Source organism: Bufo gargarizans, chromosome 1, assembly GCF_014858855.1.
Source record: "Bufo gargarizans isolate SCDJY-AF-19 chromosome 1, ASM1485885v1, whole genome shotgun sequence".
In the NCBI taxonomy this organism is placed as follows: domain Eukaryota; kingdom Metazoa; phylum Chordata; class Amphibia; order Anura; family Bufonidae; genus Bufo; species Bufo gargarizans.
The window spans coordinates 58,706,470-58,727,521 of NC_058080.1; the positions used below are offsets into that span (position 1 = coordinate 58,706,470).

At 45.3% G+C, this 21,052-nt stretch overlaps 1 protein-coding gene across 4 annotated transcripts in view; it reads right to left on the reverse strand.

Moving 5' to 3' along the window:
• ZFYVE28 (zinc finger FYVE-type containing 28) overlaps positions 1 to 21,052 on the reverse strand; it is a 162,468-nt gene that overhangs the window by 39,967 nt on the left and 101,449 nt on the right. For all 4 annotated transcript variants that reach the window (XM_044295524.1, XM_044295517.1, XM_044295512.1 and 1 more), the window contains exons 4-7: positions 19,754 to 19,956; positions 19,329 to 19,418; positions 16,092 to 16,181; positions 14,588 to 14,689 (exon numbers count right to left, since the gene is read on the reverse strand). In XM_044295524.1, the coding sequence (XP_044151459.1) occupies positions 14,588 to 14,689; positions 16,092 to 16,181; positions 19,329 to 19,418; positions 19,754 to 19,956 (485 nt within the window). The remainder of the gene's footprint in view (positions 1 to 14,587; positions 14,690 to 16,091; positions 16,182 to 19,328; positions 19,419 to 19,753; positions 19,957 to 21,052) is intronic.

Below are 21,052 nucleotides of genomic sequence, written 5' to 3' on the forward strand. Positions count from 1 at the left end.
TACACTCAGCTTTCATGTGCTAAAGGTGAAGCAATAGTAAGGCCATATTTACATTGGATTTCTCCTGAATTTCAGAATTGTGTCAAAACAGCAATTTTGCTCTAAAAATCATTAAAAAAATAACATAAAACTATCAGTGAAAACTATTCGGTTAAAGGGTGACCAGGTGCCTGATCCTAGTCACTGCCACTGCAGTCCCTACGACTAAACCAATGGGTGGCATGACTATATGCAGACTGCCATAAAAGGTATGTTTATTTTGAGAAATTATGAAAAATATTTACGTTACAATCTGTATTATACTCCAGAGCAGCGTTCACAATTCTGCTGGCTGTTACTGGAAACAGTCGACAATCTTGTTGTCAGAAACAACCCTAAGAGCTTAGCTGAGCTCCTATTATGCTGTAGGACTGTTACATCTCCCGGAACACATCAGAACACAAATCACATTGTTGAAGACATCCACCAGGAAATGCTGGGAGATTTCGGCTCTGAGGCCTACAGAATTGTGAATGCAGCTCTGGGATATAGAAAATAAAGCTTACTGAATAACAGTATTTTAGTGGATTAAAGTTTTTTTTTTTGAGACTTTAGATCGGATAACCTATCTTTTGGATAGGTCATCAGTACCTGATCAGTGGGGGTCCGACACTCAGGACCCCTGCTGATCAGATGTTTGAGAAGGCACAGACGCTCCTGTGAGCGTCGCGGCCTTCTCGCAGCTTTTCCTAAGCCATTGACGACATGTTCGTTGGTCACATGGCCTAGGAGCAGCTCATCCCCATTCAAGTGAACGGGGTTAAGCGCGATACTAAGCACAGCCGCTATACAATGTACGGCGCTGTGCTTGGTGAGCAAGGAGAAGGCTGTAGCGCGCCAGTGCCTTCTCGAACAGCTGATCGGCGGGGGTCCTGGGTGTCAGACCCCAACTGATCAGATACTGGATAGATCATCATCAGTATAACAGTTTTGGAAGGTGAAAAAGTGTACATGAATCTTTAAACAACAGAGTTTACCAGGGACTTTAAAAGGGATTGTCTTGTGTCTAGGGCAAATAGGGTAAAAAAAAAAAAGCTACTCACCGATCCCCTGATGTTCTGACATCTATAGGTTCTGTGCTAGTCTCCACTTCCTGGTGCTGCCATGACACGCAGGAAATGACTTAAGACAACTGCTTAGCCAATCACAGGCGGAGGTGAGCAATTGCTGCAGCCAGTGACAGACATCTCTCGCCATTTCCTGAGTGTTCAGCCAGGATCGGGAAAATGTAATTCCGCTGGACAACCCCTTTAATATGATGATCTTTATTACAGGCCATCAATATTGCATCTGTACTTGTCCAGTTCTAGGCACTAATTTAGGGGCCCATCACTGTTTACCCAGGAACAGCACCATACGTATGGTTGTGGCTGTGCCCGGTATTGCAGTTTAAGTGAACGTGAGTTGCAGTACCAGGAAATGAAGTCAACGGAAGTTGTGTCTAAATGGTGTGAGGTATGCTTGGTGGGTACTGCATGGCACGAATTGATATGTAACCAGGACCTAAGAGGCTAATAAGGATCTGTTCATACTTGCACTGTTCATCGTTTGCAAGATAAGCTCAGCCTACAGCAGTGACGGCTAACCTCCGACACTCCAGCTGTGGTAGGATTCGCCGATATCTGGGATAGTGTGAACAGAGTCTAAGAAGGCCACCGTGCAATGACGTAATGCATTTGGTCTCTATCGAGCTGCCAACACGGAGCAGCGCGCTTCTAATGCTTGATAAACACATTAACACGCTCCGTCAGTCGCCGCAAACAAACAGAATGCTAATAACACATAGTAATGATGATAGCTCCAGCGGAACAATAAAGAGGCACGCTTTATGCAGACACTATATGAAGAAAAATCTAAATTAATCTGGCTAGCCGAGCTCACAGAAATAACCGGCCGCCTGGTCTACTGAGGCTTCATGGCTGGAAAGTAAGAGGGTCACATCAAGGCCTCCCCTCCCCGGGAAATTAAATGCAATTCTGTGGAGCTCTCCCTGAAATGGACAGAAAATTTATTTTCAGAGCATCTACTACCGATACTGTATACTGATGTCATCCATGTTGTGCCAGTGGTTTTTTCACAGACCCATAAACTTCGGTGGATGTGTTTGGTCTGCATCATACACTGAAGTAGTGTATGGGTCAGATGTGTGAACAAACACATTAAAATCAATGGATACGTGCGCCGTCCGTGGAAAATGCAGATATTTCACTGCTGCCAAAAACGGAAACGTGAACAAAGCCTACGAATGCAGATTTAGGGACCCCCTCCCTCCCCTGTTGAGCGTGTTTGGGGTGCAGCTAGTAGATTGCAGCTAGAAGGGTGCTCAATCATAATTAACATGCTGCGAGTAACTGCACAAAGCAGGGGTGCTGTGTAGAAAATTAGCTCCAATTAGGAAACACCAGGATTTTCAGGATGCTAACGGCTGAATTAATTTGACTTAATCCCCAGGTATTATCTCGCCATCGCACAAGTAATCAGTAGCAGCATATCATTATTAAGAGGCACTGGAGAAGCTTAATACTCTCCTAACCTGCGCCAGCACAGAGCTTCCCGAAATGTCTCCCCAAAGCATCTGCTTCTGGGATCAGTTCATGACTGAAGCTCCAGGCAAATACGAGCACGCTCGCTAGGAACGATATATATGTGGTGCCAAAACCAGAGGGATAAAGGATGATCCTTCTGTCCGTGACACAGTCACCACTCTATCACTCCTTAAGACCTATGAAGTATATACCGTGAAACCTATCAAAAAGACCACCCACTTATATCCAGAATAGATTTTTAGTTCGATCATAAATACATTATTCTGAACATTTCCTACTTTCGATGTCGGAAGCGCATAGCTCATGAAGGACGTCACGTGTGGTGAGCCGGCGTGGTGGGTATATAAGGTGTGAGATAGGCTGTCTGCACACATATCCCTCATTGCTGTCATGGGTAAAAGGGGGCGATTTATCAGAGTTGCAAAAAGGGATGATTATTGGTCTTCGGGCTAAGGGTGGCAGCATTTCTGAAGCTGCGTAGTGTGAACTGTTCTCGTGCTGCTGTGGTGAAAGTGTATTATGAGTGGACATATGACACCATTGTGAATAAGTGAGGTGGAAACTGCGGAGCACCACGTGCAATTGATATGGGAGGTGAAAGTCGGCTATGAAGGTGTGCAAGGGTTGCCCGACACCCTACTTCCAGACGTGTGCTTCCAGACGTGTGTCTAACAACAGTTGAGCAAACCCTACTGCATATGGGGCTCCTACGCGGACGGATGGTCACTGCCCCTCTGCTAACCAAGTTACATCGGCAGAAAAGGCTTCAATTTTCACGGCGAAATTGGATCTTCGATGATTGGCAAAGGCTTGTCTTCTCGGATGAGTCAGGTTTCCTGCTTCATCAAATGGATGGACATTGGCAAGTCAGCGAGAAACATCCCCTGCAACCATTGTTGGAAGAAGATAAGCTGGTGGTGGCAGGGTTATGGTCTGGGGAAGGTTTTCGTGGCATTCTCTGGCTCACTCACTCATGTGGAAGGCACTTTCAACTGATTTGGGTATCAATCGACAGATTACTGGGAGGGGCTGGAGACGATCCAGCGGTCATGGTCCATATCGGAACCAATGACAAAGTTAGAGGTAGGTGGAGAGTCCTTAAAAATGATTTCAGGGATTTAGGTCAAAAGCTGAGGGCAAGGACCTCAAAGGTAGTATTTTCCGAAATACTGCCTGTACCACGAGCCACACAAGAAAGGCAACGGGAGATTAACAAGTGGCTCAAGAACTGGTGTAGGAAGGAGGGGTTTGGGTTCCTGGAGAACTGGGCCGACTTCTCAGTCGGCTACAGGCTCTATCGTAGGGACGGGCTGCACCTCAATGGGGAAGGGGCAGCTGTGTTGGGGAAGAAGATCGCTAGAAGGTTGGAGGAGTGTTTAAACTAGGGACTGGGGGGAGGGTAATTATGTTATAGAATGGGAAGATAGTGCAGATAGAGACCGGGGGCAAGGTAGTGAGAATGGGGGAGGAATGGAAGGAGGGACTAGAACAGTTCAGAAGGAAAGGTGTAGAGTAAAAAATATACATAAACCTCTCAAATGTATGTACACTAATGCCAGAAGCCTGACTAATAAAACTGGTGAACTGGAATTAGTGATGTGTGAGGAGGACTATGACATACTGGGAATAACTGAGACATGGCTGGATGATAGCTATGACTGGGCAGTTAATGTACAGGGTTACAGCCTGTTTAGAAAGGATCGTCAAAACCGGAGAGGGGGAGGGGTCTGCCTTTATGTAAAGTCCGGTCTAAAGCCTACACTCCGGGAAGATATAAGTGAGGGACATGAACATGTGGAGTCACTGTGGGTAGAGATACATGGAGCTAAAAACAACAATAAATTACTAATAGGAGTTTACTATAAACCACCTAATATACCAGAGTCCACAGAAATTCTACTACTAAACGAGATAGACAAGGCTGCAAATCATGAGGTGGTTATTATGGGGGACTTCAACTACCCAGATATAGACTGGGAAACTGAAACCTGTATATCTCATAAAGGAAACAGGTTCTTGGCAATAACCAAAGACAATTACCTCTCCCAACTGGTTCAGGACCCGACTAGAGGGACGGCCATACTGGACTTAGTATTAACCAATAGGCCTGACAGAACAACAGACGTGCAGGTTGGGGGACACCTGGGAAATAGTGACCACAAAGTAATAACCTTCCAATTAGCATTCAAAAGAGCGTTTCTACAGGGAGGAACAAAAATACCAAACTTCAAAAAAGCTAAATTTAGCCAACTAAGAGAGGCCATAGGCCTAACTAACTGGGACAAAGTCCTCAAAAATAAAAATACAGCCACAAAATGGGATATCTTTAAAAGCATCCTAAAATCTCAGTGTGAGAAGTACATACCGTATGGGAATAAAAGGTTAAGGAACAAAAAGAAACCAATGTGGATAAACAGAACTGTAAAGAAAGCAATAAATGACAAAAAGAAAGCATATCATTCACTGAAACAGGAGGGTAGCACGGAAGCACTAAAAAACTATAAGGAAAAAAATAAAACATTTAAAAAACTAATAAAAGCGGCCAAACTAGAGACCGAGAGATTAATTGCCAAAGAGAGTAAAACTAACCCTAAAATGTTCTTCAATTATATAAATGCTAAAAAGTATAAATCTGAAGGTGTCGGCCCGTTAAAGAGTAATGAGGGGGGAGTCGCAGAGAGCGACGAGGAGAAAGCAAAGCTGTTAAATATTTTTTTCTCCAATGTATTCACTGAGGAAAATAAACTGTCAGATGACATGCAGAATGTTGAAATAAATTCCCCATTAAAAGTGTCCTGTCTGACCCAGGAAGAAGTACAACAGCGACTTAAAAAGATTAAAATAGACAAATCGCCAGGACCGGATGGCATACACCCCCGTATCCTAAGGGAATTAAGTAATGTCATAGCCAGACCCTTATTTCTGATATTTGCAGATTCTATGTTGACAGGGAATGTCCCACAGGATTGGCGCATGGCAAATGTGGTGCCAATATTCAAAAAGGGGCCAAAAAACAGAGCCTGGAAACTATAGGCCGGTAAGTTTAACATCTGTTGTGGGTAAACTGTTTGAAGGTTTTCTGAGAGATGCTATATTAGAGCATCTCAACAGAAATAAGCAAATAACGCCATATCAGCATGGCTTCGTGAGGGATCGGTCATGTCAGACTAATTTAATCAGTTTCTATGAGGAGGTAAGTTCTAGACTTGACAGCGGCGAATCAATGGATGTCGTGTATCTGGACTTCTCCAAAGCATTTGACACTGTACCACATAAAAGGTTAGTATATAAAATGAGAATGCTCGGACTGGGAGAAAACATCTGTATGTGGGTAAGTAACTGGCTCAGTGATAGAAAACAGAGGGTGGTTATTAACGGTACACACTCAGATTGGGTCACTGTCACTAGTGGAGTACCTCAGGGGTCAGTATTGGGCCCTATTCTCTTCAATATATTTATCAATGATCTTGTGGAAGGCTTGCATAGTAAAATATCAATTTTCGCAGATGACACTAAACTGTGTAAAGTAATTGACACTGAAGAGGACAGTATACTGCTACAGAGGGATCTGGATAGACTGGAGGCTTGGGCAGATAAGTGGCAGATGAGGTTTAACACTGACAAATGTAAAGTTATGCACATGGGAAGGAATAATGCAAGTCATCCGTACTTATTAACCACCTCCCGACCGCTGTACGCGTATATGCGTCCGGGAGGTGGTTGCTTTATTCCTCCTGGACGCATATACGCGTCTTCTCGCGAGACGCGATATTTCCTGTGAACGCGCGCGCACAGGCGCGCGCGCTCACAGGAACGGAAGGTAAGCGAGTGGATCTCCAGCCTGCCAGCGGCGATCGTTCGCTGGCAGGCTGGAGATCCGAATTTTTTAACCCCTAACAGGTATATTAGACGCTGTTTTCATAACAGCGTCTAATATACCTCCTACCTGGTCCTCTGGTGGTCCCTTTTGTTCGGATCGACCACCAGAGGACTCTGGTTGTTCAGTACAGTCCCACCAAACACTACACTACACTACACCCCCCCCCCGTCACTTATTAACCCCTTATAAACCCCTGATCACCCATGATCACCCCATATAAACTCCCTGATCACCCCCCTGTCATTGATCACCGCCCTGTCATTGATCACCCCCCTGTCATTGATCACCCCCCTGTCAGGCTCCGTTCAGACGTCCGTATGATTTTTACTGATTTTTACGGATCCACGGATACATGGATCGGATCCGCAAAAAGCATACGGACGTCTGAATGGAGCCTTACAGGGGGGTGATCAATGACAGGCGGGTGATCACCCATATACACTCCCTGATCACCCCCTGTCATTGATCACCCCCCTGTCATTGATCACCCCCCTGTAAGGCTCCATTCAGACGTCCGCATGATTTTTACGGATCCGATCCATATATCCATGGATCCGTAAAAATCATGCGGACGTCTGAATGGAGCCTTACAGGGGGGGTGATCAGTGACAGGAGGGTGATCACCCTGATTACCCTGATCACCCCCTGTCATTGATAACCCCCCTGTAAGGCTCCATTCAGACGTCCGCATGCGTTCTGTGGATCCGATCCATGTATCCATGGATCCGTAAAAAATCATGCGGATGTCTGAATGGAGCCTTACAGGGGGGGTGATCAGTGACAGGGGGGTGATAACCCTGATCACCCCCTGTCATTGATAACCCCCCTGTAAGGCTCCATTCAGACGTCCGCAGGCGTTCTGTGGATCCGATCCATGGATCCGTAAAAAATCATGCGGATGTCTGAATGGAGCCTTACAGGGGGGGTGATCAGTGACCGGGGGGTGATCACCCTGATCATCCCCTGTCATTGATAACCCCCCTGTAAGGCTCCATTCAGACGTCCGCATGCGTTTTGTGGATCCGATCCATGTATCCATGGATCCGTAAAAAATCATGCGGACGTCTGAATGGAGCCTTACATGGGGGGTGATCAGTGACAGGGGGGTGATCACCCTGATTACCCTGATCACCCCCTGTCATTGATAAACCCCCTGTAAGGCTCCATTCAGACGTCCGCATGCGTTCTGTGGATCCGATCCATGTATCCATGGATCCGTAAAAAATCATGCGGATGTCTGAATGGAGCCTTACAGGGGGGGTGATCAGTGACAGGGGGGTGATTACCCTGATCACCCCCTGTCATTGATAACCCCCCTGTAAGGCTCCATTCAGACGTCCGCATGCGTTCTGTGGATCCGATCCATGGATCCGTAAAAAATCATGCGGATGTCTGAATGGAGCCTTACAGGGGGGGTGATCAGTGACCGGGGGGTGATCACCCTGATCATCCCCTGTCATTGATAACCCCCCTGTAAGGCTCCATTCAGACGTCCGCATGCGTTTTGTGGATCCGATCCATGTATCCATGGATCCGTAAAAAATCATGCGGACGTCTGAATGGAGCCTTACAGGGGGGGTGATCAGTGACAGGGGGGTGATCACCCTGATTACCCTGATCACCCCCTGTCATTGATAAACCCCCTGTAAGGCTCCATTCAGACGTCCGCATGCGTTCTGTGGATCCGATCCATGTATCCATGGATCCGTAAAAAATCATGCGGATGTCTGAATGGAGCCTTACAGGGGGGGTGATCAGTGACAGGGGGGTGATCACCCTGATCACCCCCTGTCATTGATAACCCCCCTGTAAGGCTCCATTCAGACGTCCGCATGCGTTCTGTGGATCCGATCCATGTATCCATGGATCCGTAAAAAATCATGCGGATGTCTGAATGGAGCCTTACAGGGGGGGTGATCAATGACAGGGGGGTGATCAGGGAGTCTATATGGGTGATCACCCCCCTGTCATTGATCACCCCCCTGTCATTGATCACCCCCCCCCCCCGGTAAGGCTCCATTCAGACATTTTTTTTGGCACAAGTTAGCGGAAATTTTTTGTTTGTTTTTGTTTTTTCTTACAAAGTCTCATATTCCACTAACTTGTGTCAAAAAATAAAATCTCCCATGAACTCACCATACCCCTCACGGAATCCAAATGCGTAAACATTTTTAGACATTTATATTCCAGACTTCTTCTCACGCTTTAGGGCCCCTAAAAAGCCAGGGCAGTATAAATACCCCACATGTGACCCCATTTCGGAAAGAAGACACCCCAAGGTATTCCGTGAGGGGCATATTGAGTCCATGAAAGATTGAAATTTTTGTCCTAAGTTAGCGGAAAGTGAGACTTTGTGAGAAAAAAACAAAAAAAAAAATCAATATCCGCTAACTTATGCAAAAAAAAAAAATTCTAGGAACTCGCCATGCCCCTCATTGAATACCTTGGGGTGTCTTCTTTCCAAAGTGGGGTCACATGTGGGGTATTTATACTGCCCTGGCTTTTTAGGGGCCCGAAAGTGTGAGAAGAAGTCTGGGATCCAAATGTCTAAAAATGCCCTCCTAAAAGGAATTTGGGCCCCTTTGCGCATCTAGGCTGCAAAAAAGTGTCACACATCTGGTATCGCCGTACTCAGGAGAAGTTGGGGAATGTGTTTTGGGGTGTAATTTTACATATACCCATGCTGGGTGAGAAAAATATCTTGGTCAAATGCCAACTTTGTATAAAAAAATGGGAAAAGTTGTCTTTTGCCAAGATATTTCTCTCACCCAGCATGGGTATATGTAAAATGACACCCCAAAACACATTCCCCAACTTCTCCTGAGTACGGCGATACCACATGTGTGACACTTTTTTGCAGCCAAGGTGGGCAAAGGGGCACCTTTCGGATTTCGCAGGCCATTTTTTACACATTTTGATTGCAAGGTACTTCTTAGACATTTGGGCCCCTAAATTGCCAGGGCAGTATAACTACGCTACAAGTGACCCCATTTTGGAAAGAAGACACCCCAAGGTATTCCGTGGGGGGCACGGTGAGTTCCTAGAATTTTTTATTTTTTGTCACAATTTAGCGGAAAATGATGATTTTTCTTTTTTTTTCTTTTTTCCTTACAAAGTCTCATATTCCACTAACTTGCGACAAAAAATAAAAAATTCTAGGAACTTGCCATGCCCCTCACGGAATACCTTGGGGTGTCTTCTTTCCAAAATGGGGTCACTTGTGGGGTAGTTATACTGCCCTGGCAATTTAGGGGCCCATATGTGTGAGAAGAACTTTGCAATCAAAATGTGTAAAAAATGCCCTGCAAAATCCGAAAGGTGCACTTTGGAATATGTGCCCCTTTGCCCACCTTGGCAGCAAAAAAGTGTGACACATCTGGTATCGCCGTACTCAGGAGAAGTTGGGCAATGTGTTTTGGGGTGTCATTTTACATATACCCATGCTGGGTGAGAAAAATATCTTGGTCAAATGCTAACTTTGTATAAAAAAATTGGAAAAGTTGTCTTTTGCCAAGATATTTCTCTCACCCAGCATGGGTATATGTAAAATAACACCCCAAATCACATTCCCCAACTTCTCCTGAGTACGGCGATACCAGATGTGTGACACTTTTTTGATGCCAAGGTGGGCAAAGGGGCACATATTCCAAAGTGCACCTTTCGGATTTCACCGGTCATTTTTTACAGATTTTGATTGCAAAGTTCTTCTCACACATTTGGGCCCCTAAATTGCCAGGGCAGTATAACTACGCCACAAGTGACCCCATTTTGGAAAGAAGACACCCCAAGGTATTCCGTGAGGGGCATGGCGAGTTCCTAGAATTTTTTATTTTTTGTCGCAAGTTAGTGGAATATGAGACTTTGTAAGGAAAAAAGAGAAAAAAAAATAAATCATTTTCCGCTAACTTGTGACAAAAAATAAAAAATTCTAGGAACTCGCCATGCCCCTCACGGAATACCTTGGGGTGTCTTCTTTCCAAAATGGGGTCACTTGTGGCGTAGTTATACTGCCCTGGCAATTTAGGGGCCCAAATGTGTGAGAAGTACCTTGCAATCAAAATGTGTAAAAAATGGCCTGCAAAATCCGAAAGGTGCACTTTGGAATATGTGCCCCTTTGCCCACCTTGGCAGCAAAAAAGTGTGACACATCTGGTATCGCCGTACTCAGGAGAAGTTGGGGAAATGTGTTTTGGGGTGTCATTTTACATATAACCATGCTGGATGAGAGAAATATCTTGGCAAAAGACAACTTTTCCCATTTTTTTATACAAAGTTGGCATTTGACCAAGATATTTTTCTCACCCAGCATGGGTATATGTAAAATGACACCCCAAAACACATTTCCCAACTTCTCCTGAGTACGGCGATACCAGATGTGTCACACTTTTTTGCTGCCAAGGTGGGCAAAGGGGCGCATATTCCAAAGTGCACCTTTCGGATTTCACCGGTCATTTTTTACACATTTTGATTGCAAAGTTCTTCTCACACATTTGGGCCCCTAAATTGCCAGGGCAGTATAACTACGCCACAAGTGACCCCATTTTGGAAAGAAGACACCCCAAGGTATTCTGTGAGGGGCATGGTGAGCTCCTAGAATTTTTTATTTTTTGTCGCAAGTTAGTGGAATATGAGACTTTGTAAGAAAAAAAAAAAATATAAAAATCATCATCATTTTCCGCTAACTTGTGACAAAAAATAAAAAGTTCTATGAACTCACTATGCCCATCAGCGAATACCTTAGGGTGTCTACTTTCCGAAATGGGGTCATTTGTGGGGTTTTTCTACTGTTTGGGCATTGTAGAACCTCAGGAATCATGACAGGTGCTCAGAAAGTCAGAGCTGTTTCAAAAAGCGGAAATTCACATTTTTGTACCATAGTTTGTAAATGCTATAACTTTTACCCAAACCATTTTTTTTTTGCCCAAACATTTTTTTTTTATCAAAGACATGTAGAACAATAAATTTGGCGAAAAATTTATATATGGATGTCGTTTTTTTTGCAAAATTTTACAGCTGAAAGTGAAAAATGTCATTTTTTTGCAAAAAAATCGTTACATTTTGATTAATAACAAAAAAAGTAAAAATGCCAGCAGCAATGAAATACCACCAAATGAAAGCTCTATTAGTGAGAAGAAAAGGAGGTAAAATTCATTTTGGTGGTAAGTTGCATGACCGAGCGATAAACGGTGAAAGTAGTGTAGTGCCGAAGTGTAAAAAGTGCTCTGGTCATGAAGGGAGTTTCACCTAGCGGGGCTGAAGTGGTTAAATGGTAAAACACTGGGTAACACTGACATGGAAAAAGATCTAGGAATTTTAATAAACAGCAAACTAAGCTGCAAAAAACAGTGTCAGGCAGCTGCTGCCAAGGCCAATAAGATAATGGGTTGCATCAAAAGGGGCATAGCTACCCGTGATAAGAACATAGTCCTACCACTTTACAAATTGCTGGTCAGACCACACATGGAGTACTGTGTACAGTTCTGGGCCCCTGTGAACAAGGCAGACATAGCAGAGCTGGAGAGGGTCCAGAGGAGGGCAACTAAAGTAATAACTGGAATGGGGCAACTACAGTACCCTGAAAGATTATCAAAATTAGGGTTATTCACTTTAGAAAAAAGACGACTGAGGGGAGATCTAATTAATATGTATAAATATATCAGGGGTCAGTACAGAGATCTCTCCCATCATCTATTTATCCCCAGGACGGTGACTGTGACGAGGGGACATCCTCTGCGTCTGGAGGAAAGAAGGTTTGTACACAAACATAGAAGAGGATTCTTTACGGTAAGAGCAGTGAGACTATGGAGCTCTCTGCCTGAGGAGGTGGTGATGGTGAGTACAATAAAGGAATTCAAGAGGGGCCTGGATGTATTTCTGGAGTGTAATAATATTACAGGCTATAGCTACTAGAGAGGGGTCGTTGATCCAGGAAGTTATTCTGATTGCCTGATTGGAGTCGGGAAGGAATTTTTATTCCCCTAAAGTGAGGAGGGTTGGCTTCTACCTCACAGGGGTTTTTTGCCTTCCTCTGGATCAACTTGCGGGATGGCGGGCCGAACTGGATGGACGGGTGTCTTTTTTCGGCCTTATGTACTATGTACTATGTTAATCCATCCCTGCAGATCACGTACACCCATACATGCTGATTGTCTTCTCTTGGCCTTTCTTCTCTGGGGCGGATGGGATCTTCTAGCAAGACAATGCAACATGTCACACAACTAGAAAAGTCCAACATGGTTGGAAGAGCATTAGAAAGACTTCCAAATACTACCCTGGCCCCCTAATTCCCCAGACTTGAACCCAATGCAACATCTGTGGGACCACCTTAATCGTCGTGGTCGGACTTTGGATCCTCCTTGATGCCCCCACCAGCAGCTGTGTGATGCACTAGTCAGCATGGCTCCTGATACCCGTGACAACCTATCAGGACCTGAGTCACCCCAGCCTGTCTAGCTGCTGTCCGTGCTGCACACGGCGGTTACTCTGGATATTAGCTGGTGGTCAGAATAATGTGACTCGACTATGGATAATCTATACTCAGTGGCATGCCCGGGGGGTGCCAGCAGGCCCAGAAGCAATGAGCGCTTCCATCAATACAGATGGAAGCGCTCATTGCTGAAGCGCTGACACCAGTGACCCAGTCCCACATACTGCGGCGGGGCAGGGAGCGGAGCGCATCGTTCCCTGCCCCACTACCGCCTGAAGCCTATGCGCAGGCGCGCATGATGACGTCAACTTTACCAAAAAACAAGATTACGACGAGTCTAAATATACATTGTAAAAGTCTACTAACCGAAAAACCCAAAACTGATGAAAGCTAAAACCTGAAACACAAGAGACAAGAAAAGTGAGGCTATAACGTGCAGACTGTTCTAGCAGAAATTACTGTAGAGATTATTTCTTTTACGACGTCTAAGGATGAGCGGGATACAGACTCCCATAGTAGCTGCCGGCACAATGAGGTTATGAAGTAGAGCAGACAAGGACTTTAAGACACAGGGGAAGAACATGTTCAAGTAATTACAGGAATGTGAGAAGGATAAACATTGGGGGATTTAAAGTCTGTGTCTGTGCAGGAGTACGGGAAGGAGAAAGCCGACAGTGAAGCAACGGGTGTGAAGAGAGGAACGTCCATCGTGATTAGAGATTTATCAGGTGGAGGTTTGGTGTATGTAGGAAAGTATCAGTCTACTACACAGAACTAAAAAGATCCATTTAAAAGGAACACTCCAGGCATTAATACACTATGTAAAGCCTACTGCGCGTGGGGGACGCAACAAGGATTCACCATGTGGAGACTCCGCATAAAACACAATATGGATGTACGATATATATGCCTGCTTTAAAATTGAGTCCTGTGCACAAAGCATCATGTATGGGGACTAAGAGAACATAGGACAATGTGCTACCTCAAGCAGAACTTCTCAAGATAAACCTGAGACTAATGATAACCCTGGCTGCCAAAACCATCAGATAGGGCATCCCATCCGATGCTCAGGCATACGAAAATGGGACGTGTGGCATTCCATCATACCCCCCATCATTTGTCCAGCTGATCTCCCCTCTGAAAAGACATTGAAGATTGAGGAAAGTTGAGCGCGCACGTTTCTAGTGTTCCCGGGGGGAAAGGACTGTCGGCGCAATTTTTTTGTGACCCGTGCACTGGATTTACATGTAACGTGATGGTGACTCCTCTATTCCACTGTATATCACAGGCTTTCCATGCAGCTCAGGCCTAGCACACCGCTGAAATCTCCAGGCTCAGACACCCGCGCTATGGTAACAGTACAGTTTCAGCAATAATTGCTCTAAATCTTTGCAAACATCCGAGAGGAAACTGACTTAATAAAGTTATAGACCGCAGATATATAGGACGGAGCTGAGGGAGGAAAATTCAATATTGTTACCACATCCTCTGTACATATAAATGATCATAATAATGCAAAACCTCATAAAAACAGTAAACGATATATGCAAAAGATTAAAACAGAACGTTCCTCGAGGTTGAGCGAAGAACACTGTTTTAGCAGGGCACAGAGGAACCATGGGAATGACGGGCACAACTTCTATAAAGAAAATAGGCACAAGGAGGCTTCATCATAAAGGAGAGTCATGGACTTGCCTGATTTTTCGTAGCAACGTGTGGAAAGGCCGGAATAGTTCGGACATGTCTTCCGGTTTGCGATCGAGGTTTAGTGGTCCTTCAGAGTAAACAACAAGTCCGCTGAGAAAAAGATGGAGAAATAAAGATTACAGTGGAACTAAACCACTATCAGTATTATCAAGCCTTCATGCATTCGGTACCAAAGTACCACCCAGTGCCTAATGCACGGACAGCTTAAAGTGACCCTCCAGTTCAAGACAAAAAAGTTGACATTAACTGGGGAGTCAAGAGTACACTTCCCTAGTGACCTTTTCATCTGTAGATCTATGGATTACGGGCTCCTCTTGTATCATCCAAGATGGCCGCGCCACTTCTCAGACTTCCTGTTGCACGCTGTGCGTTGGTAGTCCAAGACACTGCTTGTGCATCCCAGCTCTTGGATTGGCCAGCACTGCTCACATGAGCTGTGCTAGCCAATCGAAAAGCAGCAGGGAGTGTCTGAATACCAATGCACAACGTGAAACAGGCAGTCTGAGAAGTGGTGCGGCCATCTTGAATAAGCCCAGAAACTGATGGTTCTATAGCTAAAAAGATGAAAAGGAGGGGACCAGGAGCGATTTGTTGATTCCCCAGTTAATGTGATTTTTTTTCTTGGATTGGAGGGTCCTTCAAAAGTTGGGAAGACTGCTCCTGCCAAGCAGAGAATCACCATTGTTGAAGAATTCCTCTGTGCTCCTCCTACATCCATTTCTATCAGCAGAAAACATGCAAGAAGCTACGTACAGAGATGATGTAAGCTGCTTGTAATGCAGATTTCTGCCAGATGAGGGTGCACCAGGCGAGTGTGTAGGAGACCGGTACATGTGAGGGTGGTAGGGGTATGGTGGGAGGCCTTACTGTCACTACTGGCAGAGCTGCAATTACCAGTATGTGCGTGGAGGTCTACTGGGACTACAGGGAAAATGAGGAGGGACATTTCTGTGGTCTCCTTAAGAAGTGCGGGGCCTTCTCTGGTGATTGGGAATGGGAGCACATGGGACAATTATTACAACTAAAGAAGAGAAGGGGCACGACTAATTTTTAATAAGAGCTCTATTTTGAGTACCAAGGAAGGAAAACCAGAACGTGACCTGGCAAGGGGTGCCACTGCCTCCAGCTTGTATAGCCTGGTTACCGACACCCGTACAAATTAGAACATTGTTGGCCAAACCCAATGTTTTTGGCATATTTAGTAAACAATCTAACGTATTTGGGGAGAGAAGGAACGGGCAAATTGATCCTTTTGATCTCCCAAGAGGTAAGATGCAATCAGAGAAGCCTGACACCAGCTTTCTCCTCCCTCCCCACTGAAAACACATACATGCTTTGCCAAAACAAGGGTCAGGAGATCGGCCAACTGCTGTTGAAAGTGTAGTCTCAGTTAGTAAACATATCCAGATGTTACTGTTGGAGAACTGATAGGTTCCTCATGTCCAGGTCAGTCAAGAAACCTGACGTCTAAATGGAAGGCACCAACACTTACCATACGATAGCTAGTCTTGGGATTGTAAACATTAATGCTGGTTCATAATCATCAATCATGTCTTGAGTGAGGTATCCAAGCTTTAAGGCTCTGTATGGAGAAAGGTGTTACACAGCATTCACGTGGCATACAGAACTATGGCTTTTCTCACTCGTTGACTACAGGGTGGTCATAGACACTAACCAGAAGACCTTAGGCAAGCTCTAGCATTGAGGAAACTTTCCACACACTTTTCACCGTTGTCCAGTTACTAAGGGATAACCCCGTTGTAGCCGTAAAAATCCATTAAAAGCGGCTTCCTATGGTCAATGAATTTCATGGGTCATAATTACGTCAAGATTTCTACAGACAGTTAATGGGGGGGTGCTCTGTGCTAAGCTTTTCGAGAGCCCCCTAAACTGTTCTTGCTGTCGCTATCCACTCTTGTGGTAGTATATATATTACACCTATGGGGCAGAAGACACAGGGCATTGTAAATCAGGGATTTTATTGCACAACTTCCCTGCCCTATTATCAGAGTAAATCCTCCTTACGAATAGAGATGGGATGCATTCACATTGTGATTTGCAGCGTCTGTCGGAGGTATACAATTTTTCAAGTATACAGGCGTATATGTGCGGACACCTGTGGATATGCCTGATGTATGCACCAAGAGCTTTCCAGGAACATACAGAGAGTCCCGGACAACCTTCTGCCATAAACAGGAGTTTATTTCAGCTTGGATTAAAAATGCAAACAAAATGAAATCTGACGCGTTTCATGTTACTCTATGCTCTTAGTCATAGTACTAAGAGCTCTGAGTAGCTTTAAACGTGTCCGTGCAGGACTCTCTCTTGCCACATGCCCCTGGAAAGCTCTCAGTGCATACATCAGGCGTGTGATGTCATCTGCAAGAAGCAAAAAAAAAATTAAAAAATCTACTGTGGATTTGGTGGCCCAGCATTGTTCAAGACACACATATCATCCATAGAGAGTAGTGTTGAGCGAACTTGTGTTTTAAGTTCGGCGTCTAAAGTTCGGGTTCGGGTTATCGAAGTATCCCGTTATGGCTTCCGCCACCACAGACCATAACGGAATTTAGAATCCATAACGGGATACTTCGATAACCTGAACTCGAACTTTAGACGCCGAACACTAATAGAGAGTTGACCTAAAAGCTGGGGTTTGCCATATTCGGGGGGAGGGGGGGTCTTTCGGGCAGACCAGATCATGTGGCCGCACCTGCACTGGTTAGCATACTTACCTGTTTGCTATCACTCAAACCTGGGTTCCTCACTCCCCCACCGCTGCTGCAGTTCCCGTCTGTCAACATCCGGTTTGACGGCTGCTGAAGCCAACCACTGGCGGAAGTAGTGACAAATTCTCCCTTGCGCCACGTGACACAAAGTGGATGTGTCGCCGCTGCAAGCAATGATTGGCTTCAGCAGTCATCAAACTGGATGTTGACACAGAGGAACCGAAGCAGGGAGGCAAAGAAGCCGGAAACCAGCAGCGAGGAGAAGGCAAGTATTCTTCCCTCTGCAGGTTGAGCCACGTAAGGGAAGGGTCTGCCCAAAAGGCCCCTGAAGATAGATAATCCCTTTAAAGGACCCTGCTGCATAAGCGTATGGCATAACGAATGTGAAGGCAACCTAAGTCACATAAAGATCCTAAAAACCTGTGCGAGGCTCAGCTGTCGTAGACTAGGCGCCATTCAGCTTCGCAGAGATTAATCCCATTTCCTATCCGCCTCAACATATAAGAGCGTGAACATGGAAATCAGCTTTTCTGCCAGGAAATAATTCAATTACAGCTGCAGCACAAGCTGCCCTCTACACTGCGGATCTGATAAATCTGAGGGTCGGCCCGATGTGGTAACCGCCGGATGGCGATACCGTTTTACATTCGGACAGTTCCTGTAATGGTTCTTTCTTCTTTTCACAAGCAAAATTTTAATTAAGGGGCTCGCGCTAGAAGAATCCGTAGTGAGGGCGGTGGACCCCTGCTTCTCATCAGCAGGAGAGACAATTTACTTTACTTGACTTAATGCCTTTACAAATGCCAAGTCTCCCCGGCACCGGATCAGCATACTGAATAATTAGGAGGGCCCTAGCAAGGACCGCTATCAGCGCCCACTGTTAAACGCAAATTTTGGGAATATTTACAGGCGCACCTCCAGAGCAAATGGCCACTATGCTTAAAGGGTCCGTCTGAGTTAAACGAAACATTTCTAAATGGCAGGTAAAGGGTTAATTCTCCAGTGCCGTCAATCGGGTTCTCCCGGCTGCGGCCGTGATGTGTGCGTTAACCACACGTGACCACTGCAGCCAATCACAGCCCTGGGTGGTATACGGCACGAGACTGCTTAGGCCGGTGATTGACTGCAGTGGACATGTGCAGTGCACAGGTAGGTCCCCGCTGGAGCGGAGAGGTGTTGAACAAGCACGTATAACGAGTTCAAATTATTTCAGCCCTTTCTTTTCCATTTAGCAATTTTTATTTTAACAATTCCTTTAAATAGACACTCCCAGAATTTATATTGTCCCCACTGATGGTATATGTGTCGGCATGCCTAATCACTTTACAATAAACGGATAGATTTTCAGCCTCTCCATTCCCAAAAATGAGACCACTGGGGATACTCGCAGGAAGTCAGTTTCGCTATTCAGGCCTATAAGCCGCACAACGAGCCTCTGGAGCAACTGACTTCCTGTTCACACAACTGACACTGTGGGGATCCGCCAAGTCTCATCGGGGGGGGGGGGTCACAATGGGAAACGGGAGCAAGTAAGGCCGCATGCACACAACTGTGTCCATTTTGCAGTCCGCAAGCCGCAAAATACGAATGCGGTCCGTGTACTTTGTTGGGGGCCCACTGACTTCAATGGCTCCGCGGTCTGCACACACGGATGCAGAAAGCATATGGATGACTTCCGTGTGCTTTCCGTGTCCATTCTGCAAAGTATAGAACATGCCCTATGCTTGTTCACACAGTGCAGACCACGGATCCATTGAAGTCAACGGGTCCACAAGAAAATGCGGCATGCACATGGACCACATACGTATTTTGCGGGGACGCAAAATGGACACGGTCATATGCACGATGCCTAACGGAGGCTAAAAATCTATCAATGAATTGCTATGCGCATTTTTAAAAACAATCAACTACATACCAGCGCATTAACCAACAGTGGGGACAAAATATTTGTTTCTGGGCGTGGCCCTTTAAATATTCTGGCTGCCCCCTAGGATGCTTACCTTTCGACGGTTTCACAGAAGAGGACGATCACTTCCTGCTGTACATAGTACTCTTTTGGGGATTTTACAGGTACCATTGCGGATACATAACTGCGGGAAGAGCAGAAACAGAGGTGGACGGCAAGTGATGAATATTCTGTATTCATACCTAGAAACATTTTCAAGCTCTTCAGGTGCAGGTTGGAAAAACACTACTTAAAAGATTATTCCAGGATTTTACCACTGATGGTCTATCCTGAGAAAGGCCCTCACCCCCAGATATCAATTTATTCATACATTCCCAGGAGGAATAACAGAGGGATGGCAATATGCAGACTATTTACAAAAACTATTGTGGCAGAAGAGCTTTACGCACAGAGTCTTGATGTTCTTCTATACTGTGCACTTGTCTCATGACGAGTTGAGAAAAAAAAACAAAAAAATACCTTAGTTCAAACTCTGCAAAGAGAACATCAAAGTGCCGGAGAGAGTCTTTTATTTTCTCGGTGTAGATGTTCAGATCCCTGAGGGCCTGGTCTCTGATGATATTGCGAACTTCCTCGAGGCTTCTGGTGAGGTCTTTAGCCAGCGGTCTCATAGCCATGCTCTCAATCTCTCTGTTCATAATGATTGAACCGGCAGCCAAACACTGGTGGAAGAAAGGAGGATCATCAGAAAGTATTCCATACTAATAGGATACAAGGAGAGGCAAGAGCTCTCGGACTTTGTAGCATTAAATGGGGTACAGTAATAGTAAAATATGGTTTACCCCTTAAAAAACAGCACCACAGCTGCCCACAGGTTGTAAACGGTATTGGAGCTCAGCCCTATTCATTTTAAAGGGGTTCTCCGGTTCCATAATGATATTTTTTATATCTGCCCAGAGTACCCCAGACACTGTATATTTTTGCCCCAACTTCCTATTTTTGAGATCAGCGCTTTCCTCCCCCTGTTCTCAGCATCACTGCATTCTGGCAGGATGTTTACAACCAGAACTTCCTGTGCCCGGCAGCTTATTTTTTTTTATTTTTATTTTTAAACCAAACCCAGCATGCTTTGCTCAGTAATGTTTTCCAGTGCTTGCTCCGCCTAGATAACACGTAGAGGGGAGGTGTAGGGTGCAAGCCAACAGAAACATTACAGAGCAAAGTATGCTGGTTAGAAAATCCAACAGGAAACTGATGAAAACAGGAAGTTCTGCATGTAAACATCCTGCCAGGATGCAGTAATGCTGAGAACAGGGGAAGGAAAATGCCGATATGAAAACAGGTATATGGGGCAAAAATATGAAGTGTTTGGGGTACTCTGGACAACTATAAAAATCTCCTTATGGGACCAGAGACCTCTTTAACATTTAAGACTCGGCTCCAAGATATGGTACAAATGGTTCTTAAGTGCAGGTCTTACCTCTGGAACCCTAAGCCGAGGGAGAAAGAAGGTCCTCTGACCCCTACTACCAGTCTTCTAGAAGTAAATGGAGAGATGGCCACTCTTGCATCCTGTCCATTGAGGTCTTTTAGCGTTAAAGCGTTAAAGAGTTTTTAAAAGATTTACATAATGGTTGTGCTTCTTTGTACAGTTTTTTTGGGGTTTCCCAATGTCTTTATCAGCTTAAAGGGGTTATCCAACTCCTATAATGCCCCCTCTAATGCCTGGGATCCACACAGGTTGTACTTCAATAGCAGGCAGAGACGGAGACGAGCCTCACTAGCATCACGGGTGACGCTAGGAAGGCTCGCCCCCGT